At 42.9% G+C, this 9,146-nt stretch overlaps 1 protein-coding gene across 1 annotated transcript; it reads right to left on the bottom strand.

Annotated features, from left to right (window-relative positions):
- Positions 1 to 3,519: 3,519 nt before the first annotated feature.
- Positions 3,520 to 8,896, bottom strand: LOC133125850 (butyrophilin subfamily 1 member A1-like). The gene is made up of 6 exons (XM_061237533.1): positions 8,842 to 8,896; positions 8,020 to 8,094; positions 7,001 to 7,354; positions 6,643 to 6,924; positions 5,409 to 5,514; positions 3,520 to 4,430 (listed from the first exon to the last, which is right to left on the bottom strand). Exons 1-6 carry the CDS (start codon positions 8,885 to 8,887, stop codon positions 4,415 to 4,417), a joined length of 879 nt encoding a protein of 292 aa, XP_061093517.1. The 5' UTR covers positions 8,888 to 8,896; the 3' UTR covers positions 3,520 to 4,414.
- Positions 8,897 to 9,146: the final 250 nt, after the last annotated feature.

Here is a 9,146-nt window from a genome sequence, read left to right as displayed (position 1 = left end):
TCCAGTTTTCCCCTACCCTTGCCCTGAGGGGGGGCGCTATCACCGATACCCCGAAAAAAAAAAAACACAGAAAAAATAAAAAAGAAATATTTTTTCTGACATCTGCGATCTCCTGTGTTGGTTTCTAGCTGTGCCCACCCTCTGCACCTCAGGATCCACCCCGAGGCACCACAATATCCACAGAAAATCAGTAGTTTCCCCTGACACCCCCTGGTTTCTCCCACAAATTCAGTGCCATTTCCCTTGACACAGCGCCAAAACTTTTGCCCCAATTTATACTGGACTACCATGAGTGGAGTATTAGAACTCATATTTCCCAATTTTAGATATCCATCTTTATCGGTACAATATTTTAAACCAAAATCCATTATCTGGTCGAGTGGGGGTGTACTGGGATCCATTGAGGTTAATGTACTACGAGCAGTGGATACCGCAATAGTGCACTTTACTGTACTATTCACATTTAGAGTAGGCCCTGGGGCCTGTATCACCTCTAGCCTGGGTGAAGATATAGAGGCCGGCAATTGTGCACACATAACATTCAGTGCGGTTTGCAGAATGCGCTGATCTATTTGCATATCTTCACCATGAATTAGTAGCATATATGTGTTCAGGATTTCCTGATTCAGATAGGTAATCATCCGCCCCTAGATATCTTTTAGCTTTAGGCGAGGTTGGCGTATGACCTTCACTGACCGTGCATGTCCCTATGATCAACAGAAACAGGGCAGAGAGAGGCATATCTGGGGACCGGCCTGGAGTCTCTACTGACTGTGGAGAGTAAACAAGTTCTTCACCAGGGTTGAGACGGACGAGCTCTATATGCTGCGCCCCCCTTTGTAGCTGGACTCTCTCCAAGTCTATCCTGACTCTTTAAACAATAGTGGAATGCACCTACACACCAGCAATCGGAGGCTGTACTACCTTACAGTGTGATTGATGTATCCACGTCTCTCTCTCCTGGATTCTCACTGCAGTAGGTGTGGTCAGGAGCACTTGATATGGACCCTTCCACGTCGGTTCACTCCACTTTGTCTTTTTACCGACACTTTGCACCAGGATCCAATCTCCGGGCTTAATCTCTCCTGGTGGCAGCTCCGCTGGCAATCTGGGAGGAAGCACATGTCGAATCTCACTCTTATTAGTAACCTAGGCGGGTCAAGACTTCATTCCTAAATTCTGGCCCATTATCACTATATAATGCCTTTGGAATCCCCCACCGATGAATGATTTCTCTACTCAGACATTTTGCTACTGTGATTGCATCTATAGATGTGGCTGGGAAAGCTTCTACCCATTTTAGAGAAAGGTCATATCATTACCAACACATATCTCTTCCCTTCACATGGTGTTAGATGTATAAAGTCCATCATCCATGTATGGAATGGCTCAGGGCGTGTAGGAATTGCCCCCTTTTGTGCTACCACCCCACCCCGTGTATTATAACTTTGTGATGTTGGGCATTTCTTAGAAAAGGTTTTTTTTTTAGGTAAGTGGTGAGTCCAATGGTATAGTAACTTTGATCTATTACCCCCCTCATCCCTTCTCTTGATACATGGCACTGTCCATGTACCAAATGAGCAGCAATATGGAACCACCCCCAAAAAAAAGAACGGCTAAGGAAAATAAAGCAACCCTTAAAAAAACCAGGGCGAATAACCCAAACAAAATGAGTGCTAAAAGGCGAGCGCTGCAAGGCGATCCCAAAATAACAACCTAGTATAAAAGACTAGGTAAGCAAAATAAAGAACCTTGAGTCGCAGCTCAGGAAAACGCACAAACTACATACCGGGGACAACGTCCCTCATACACAGGCTCACACGAGCCGAAAACAAAAGAGAAAACCGAAAGAACCTATAGGAAGGCGTTCGCAGTGTACACCACACTAGCGAGCAGAACACCTTCCTTACCTTATTTTCTTTTAGATTAATTCGAAAACCCAAACCAGCACAATACCTGACTCCTATAATCACTGAGTCTACCGGGTGCTTTACCAGCTTGGTGACAGAGCGAACAGTGACACCAAACCCACAATGGCGTCTGAGGCTGCCATAGGGACGGCATATATGAAATCTAACAGTGGCTGCACAATCTGTGCATAGTCAGGAATCCAGCTCCGGAAAAAATGTACAGTACCCAAAAGTGACATCATGTCCTTTTTAGTTCTAGGTTTCGGCATTTGGGCTATTGCCAGTTGTCGCTCAGGCAATATAGTCTTTCCCGTTTTTGAAATGTTATGGCCCAAATATTGAACTGTTTCCTGCCACAGTTGCAATTTGCTTTTGTTCACCTTGTGACCCTGTGAGGCTAAAAATTTAAAACATGCCACAGTATCTACTTTACATTGTTCCACCGCACGCGAGCAAATTAATATGTCATCGACATATGTTATGTTATGTTATAATCCCTTGAGGGGGAGTAAATTTTGCTATGTTTACCTCCATTGCTTGCGTAAATATTGCTGGTGATTCCACATATCCCTGCGGACAACGAGTATATGTATATCTCTTTCGCTGAAATGTAAATGCAAACCAAAATTGTGAATCTGGGTGAATGGGCACAGAAAAGAAATCATTCGCTAAATCAATCACAGAAAAATGAGCAGACTGCGGTCACATATCATTTAAAATAGTATTGGGGTCCGGTGAGACAGGAGCCTTTGGAATTACCGCTGCATTTACTGCTTGTAAATCCTGCACTAATCTCCATTCTCCGTTCGCTTTACGGACTGGAAAAAGAGGCGTGTTACATGGAGAATTTGGGCAAGACACAATTACACCTTTATCAAATAATCGTCCGGCGACAACTGTAATGATGCCACTGCTAACTCATCGGTGTAATAAAACCATAGAGCTGTAGCAGAAGTCGGGGTACCCAATTTAAATTTGGATTCGTATCTCGGAACAACTTTTTGTCATCACCTGCCCGCCTCATATCACGCATTAGTTTATTCGTATGGGCAGGCTTCAGCAGTCCACTAAAACCAAATTCCTTTACCCAAAATGATTCCCATTTCCCCGAACCATTATGCCGACACTCCACACTCTCCCCAGTCATAGTCAAAGTCACGTCATCTGTCCCACAACAGTCTTTACAACAGTTACAACACCCCCCTTTACTGTTAGTGTGTTAGTGTTACTGTTAGTATTTTTTTGTTTTTTTGTTTTACTCTCTCTGTCTCACATAAACACAAGCCGAATTCAGGGATACCGTCACTCACCCGTCTGCCTCCTAGCCCAAAGAGCCTTGACTCGCTCCGGCTTTTGGAGAAACTCCCGACTGGCCTCCTACTAGCCCAAAGAGCCTTGACTCGCTCCGGCTGAGGTCTTTAGCTATATCGTCTCGCAGACGACCCGTGCACGGTTTGCAGTCAGCGCTGATTCTCCAGGGAATACAGGTGAGATATTGGTATCCCGGACGAGCCCCCAATGTGGTGGGAATTTTAATTTATTCCTGTAAGAAAACACTGAGACAGAGACAGTAAATAAAATCCAATCTTTACTATGCGCATAGGGTCCAACTTACATGCAAAAACAAGGACAAAGGTTCCAAGACCTTTGTCTGGATATATGTAGGCACAGAGCGCAACAAATGTACGCCCCTTCATTAGTATTCGTTAGTATTTCCAATAATCAATATTCAAAGACAATCCACCCCTCTTCTCCTTGCAACAGATGTTTCTTAACTTTCTCCTCCCTTAAGGTATCTGTCCACGTGAATGTATGTTTTGGGATCATTCCGAAGGGCCCTCGCTTATCTTGTTTAGGTTCCCTGTCTCCAGGGAGAGATACTCCCAGTCTCCAGGGAGAGATACTCCCAGATCAACACTCTGTCGACGCAGAATGTTGATGATCTGTGAGAATCACAGGCACCAGCTCCTTCTCAAATAAACAGATACCATGCTGTTTCTATGCCTCGTGGTGCCTTGTGGCCCTCAAAGCCCGCAGGGCAGAGAAGGAAAAGAGACATCTCAACTCACACAGTTTACAGAAAATAGTTTCCATTAATACAGAGCAAGTTATACATACTTTAAAAAGTGTGTATGTTCTGGATCACTCCAGTATAAGCAATCAATAACAGTATAAGAAATTAGTAAAGGATAAGCAATGAATAATATGATGAGCAACTAATAATTAAATAATCACATGAATATATAATTTCAACAACAAATTGTGAAAACAGGAATAAACAACTTATCTTACCCAAAGCCTTACATGGCCTATAAGAAATTGCTCAAGGGCCCAACATCTGCATGAATCTTATTGTGGCTACACCGGGGCTTCAACCACCATTGACCTTTCATTTGAAACAGTTTAAAGACCACTGGGTAACAGTCAGGATCAGGTTAGGGTTAGGTTTAGGGTCAGGAGTCAGGTTTATGGTTCATTTTCAACACTGCAGTGTTCAGACTCCATCATGGATGCTGAAGGCTGTGGAAGAAAACAATATGAACATTAAATGCTGGACTAAATTATTTCAATTAATAGACTCAATTAAATAATTTCCACATTCTCCCAGTGAAATGTACGATCACCTGCACGTACACAATAATTTTCAACTCTGGACAAACACAGAAATTGGTTGTATAGATTGCTGATAAGTGAAGTACGATGAGTTTTCATTCTGCAGAGGATGATATTGTGATTCTCCATCAGCTTACAGAGTGTTAAGTGTTGTAAAAGTGCTGTTTCAGAGTCAGTTGTGTGTAAAAGTGCTGTTTCAGAGTCAGTTGTGTGTAAAAGGTCTGATGAAATACTAGACCACTGACCTCTTGATCAAAATACAGGACTGTTCCTTTGAGCAGTTTTCCTCAATTCCCTATTCTACAGACAGACACACACGCACATATACACACACACACACGCACACGCACACGCACACGCACACGCACACGCACACGCACACGCACACGCACACACACACACACTCACATATACGCACACTCACACTCACACACACACACACTCACATGCACACACACACACACACACACTCACACTCACACACACTCACACACACTCACACACACTCACACACACTCACACACACTCACACACACTCACACACACTCACACACACTCACACTTCTTGATTATCTCTGTTGCCCCTGTTTGCCTGCATTCGACCTGCCTGATCTGCCTGTCATTGAATAAAGACATCTATTCCGCTTGCTTCTGTGCTGTGATTGGTTCTGCAGTCCCGGCACCTGATACTATTATAGACATTCAGAATAATTTAAGGAGCTTTAATTAGTTACTTAGATACTTTTATAACCTTCAGTGTCCCCCAATAGCCAAATTTAATCTCCTCATATTCCTTTTCCAACCGACTTCTCAGAATGACATTAACAGCTTTATATCAATTCATACCTTCATATTATTTATGTTAAAGATCAACTTTTCATTTACCCTTTCTTCAAACGATAGATGAACACACACTGGACGATGCCCAAGAGAATAAGTGCAGTCATAGTGACAGCAAAGGCAACTCTCCATGGACGGCTTTGACACTCATCTGAAACATATATGGGTATTTTTAAATAGTTTGTTCATTCTTTCACTCTTTCACTCTCCAGTCACACACCTCAGAAATAAGGAGTCCAAGCACATCCCAGGTATACAGTGCAGGGAATGAAATTATCCCAGGTATACAGTGCAGGGAATGAAATTATCCCAGGTATACAGTGCAGGGAATGAAATTATCCCAGGTATACAGTGCAGGGAATGAAATTATCAGGATTCTAAATAAATTAACACAATGGACAAATGACAATGTATGAACAAATGTTTGTGAGAGTCAGTGAGAAATTCAGTCTATGAGTGCTTAAATTGATTGGATTGTGGTGTATTCAAAGAAATTAAGATGACTCTGGGAAAACCAGTAGATAGAACTAATGCCACACTAATAGAATGAGCTTTTGCAGAGGAACTGGAGAAATTGGTAGCACATCCACACAGTTCCAGGCATTGATCACAATGTGTGGAATAGTTTGCCAGTGCATGTAGAGGAAGCAGAAACACTGGGGGTTTTCAAGAGCAGGCTTGATATGGTGTTAGATTTTATTTAGCTGATAGGCAATTTAGGTGGTAGGTACACTTAGGGGCAGGAAAAAGGCGAGCATTGCTGGGCTGAATGGCCTGTTCTCGCCATTACCTTGTTGTGTTGTGTTGTGTTGTGTTGTGTTGTGTTGTGTTGTGTTGTGTTGTGTTGTGTTACGTTACGGTGAACACGATTTCTCTTGCATGGGGTTTTTCAACGGATTCTAGCTAACTTTCGGGTGCTGAATCCAAATCTGGCATTAGCCTATCACATCAGGTTTCACGAGTCAGCAGATTAGGTAGAGTTTTCACAGCTGCAAATCACAAAAAAACATAAACAAAGACTAAAAATATTTGTACAATTCTTTTAAGGCCCTAAATGAAGTAGTTTTGGTGAGAATAAACAGAATTAGCTGTTTTATCCCCACCAAGACTGCCAGACTGTATGGTCAACTTTTGTAAAATCCATGAATATGGAGCATATTTGCCAAATTTTAAAATTTGCCAAAACCAGTTTCCAAAATCCATGCAAGAAAGAAAGAAATTTTTTTGTAGATCATCTGTGTGGAGTGTGTGCTGTTTGATTCTGTAAAGTCTTACTCACCATGGAGGTAAAACTCTGTCACCTTTTCATCATTGAGCTTCTGCTGCAGAACTCGACAGGTGAATGTGCTGCTGCCTTCTCTCTTTATGACGACACGTGTTCTTATGACAATGAGGCCCAGGCTGTCCCTGAGTATCTCAGGTTTCTCAGTGGTGAGATTGTGACCCTCACTGTCCTGCCAGATGAGGTCAGGCTGAGGATACCAGCCTTTAGATTCACACAGCAGGCCAACCTCCCCTTCTTCATCTGCTTCCCTGAAGATCACTGGCTCAGTTCCTACAGCTGCAGAAATGGGATGTTAGTAACAGCTTATATCATCTAATAGTCTCTGCATTACTATTATCCAAATTACACCGACCTCTTACTTCCAGTGACACCATGATGCGGTAATTATTGTCAGACTTGGACTGAATGTAACATGAGTACTGCCCCTCATCAGAGACCTGGACCCTGCTCAGCCTCAGAGACGTATTGCCCTTCCTCAGTTCCTCAGGGAAGAGTGCTGTCCTTCCGCTGTACGATGGGTTCTGGGACTCATTCCTGCTCTCTCCCAGAAGGTAGAGATGCACCAGTGGGTCTCTGTTCTGCGTTCTGAACCACTCTATGCGCATATCCTCTGCACTTATGTTGGGTTTGAGGTGAGTGGGCAGGACAACATCTTCACCAACTACAGCAATGACAGGACCAGCTGGACCCAGAAGCTGGAGCATCTCTGCAGAGAGAAAGAGCACACACTAAGACTACTGCTGGACCAGCTACAGACTGACACTGCAGTCCTGCTCCAGCTACAGACCGACACTGCAGTCCTGCTCCAGCTACAGACCAACACTGCAGTCCTGCTCCAGCTACAGACCGACACTGCAGTCCTACTCCAGCTACAGACCAACACTGCAGTCCTACTCCAGCTACAGACTGAAACTGCAGTCCTGCGCTACTCAACTCCAGGTCCTGTGTTTTGTCTAAAGATCTGAAACCATTCAGTGCGACAAATACGCAATTAGAGGAAATCAGGAAGTGGCAAATACTTTCTCACTGCAGTATACCTCAGGTAACTGACTGTAAGCCTTCTCCAAATCCAGAAGGCTCACAGCCATGTTCACTGGGGTGTGCTGGGGGGATATGTTAATCTAAGTGTGTAAACAAAGCAAGGAGAAATTAAAGGGTCATCTACAGTGTGCTTATAGCTGGAGTTTAAACCTCAGGTTTAAGCCTCTAGAACACAGAACTGCATAAAAACAGCTAATCCTTATTTCTCAGTTTGTACTGTACTGTACTTCACATTTATGTAGCTGGTCCAGTTGTAATGCAGTTAAATCCATGCAATGTTACTGATGTATGATGTAAACTGTGTTATATTGCAGTGAGCATATTCTGTACCTGATCTGGAGACAGAAGTCAGGTGAAGGATCAGGAGAATCAAATACAGGCACACTGACCAATCAGCCTTTATCTCTGGAAGAGACACATACCCATGAGTAAATCACTGTGTAAATTACAGAGCCACTAGTGATCAGGTTGAGGGGAAAAAAGCTTTTCTTTGCACTTGGTTAATATTATGACCTGTGATTTTGGTTTGGTGATATGAGCTAATACAACCAAACAGCCCCACAGTGGTGGAATGGGCTTCCTGTGAAGGTCAGAACAGCAGTCTTTGATCTTCTTCAAGTGCAGACTGAAGACTCACCTGTCCATGCTGCACCTTTCCCTCCTTACCTCACTGTAATCATTATCTACGTATGCTGTGTGTATGCTGTATGTAATGATCGCACTTGTATTTCATTATTTACACTTACAGAACAGTGGTTATGCGTCTGATATGAAGCTAAAATAGCGCAAAGCCCAAAGTGCAAGTTGAGAACATTTTTTAATCATTTTAACAACTACATTTCAACCAAATTTCAACATGAAATTATGAATAATATTTAATATTGAAATGAGGTTGTAATGTGGTCGTTGCAACAACATCACCTTAACCTTCACTTACGCCGCTCTATGTTCGATATCAATCATTGCTGTTTGCCTAAAAGCTCGCCCGATCGTGACAGCCATTATCGGGAGACATCACTAGATCACTGAGAACAGAGATCACTGAGCACACGCATTAAAATGGCAATTGTATTATTTTTCAACCTGATCACTACAGAACTCCATCATTTATAGTTAACAGAGTGAAACTAAACAAATATGCAGCCTCCTTACCTGTCGTAGAAAATCTTTGTCGATTCTTAAAGACGTAAAAAGGCATTACCGCTCTGCTTGCAATTAGTGTCTCCAGCAAATAGTCCTTGGGCCAAACCATTTTTCAGTACCATCTGGGTGGGCAAATTCTAGATGTGATTTTTTTAGTCCTATACATCCCTAGATTATGTTTTGATATGATAGACCTTTTGGTTTGGAAGCTTATTAGTGGTTATCACCTCCTAAAGGTATGGACTGCTTTCGTTCAAAACCGGAGTTTTGCCAAAAAAAAAGTCCCCTGCCATATTTTGCTCCCCTTCGCATGA

This window comes from Conger conger, chromosome 4 (assembly GCF_963514075.1).
Source record: "Conger conger chromosome 4, fConCon1.1, whole genome shotgun sequence".
Taxonomy (NCBI): Eukaryota; Metazoa; Chordata; class Actinopteri; order Anguilliformes; family Congridae; genus Conger; species Conger conger.
The sequence above is the reverse complement of the archived record's forward strand: the minus strand, read 5'-3'. Positions and strand labels throughout refer to the sequence as shown.

Coding starts and splice junctions, on each gene's coding strand:
- LOC133125850 (XM_061237533.1), bottom strand. CDS start 8,887: ATGCCTTTTTACGTCTTTAAGAATCGACAAAGATTTTCTACGACAG. Junction 8,095..8,841: donor ACAAAGATTTTCTACGACAG/GTAAGGAGGCTG, acceptor TGTCTCTTCCAG/AGATAAAGGCTGATTGGTCA. Junction 6,925..7,000: donor GGTGTCACTGGAAGTAAGAG/GTCGGTGTAATT, acceptor CCATTTCTGCAG/CTGTAGGAACTGAGCCAGTG.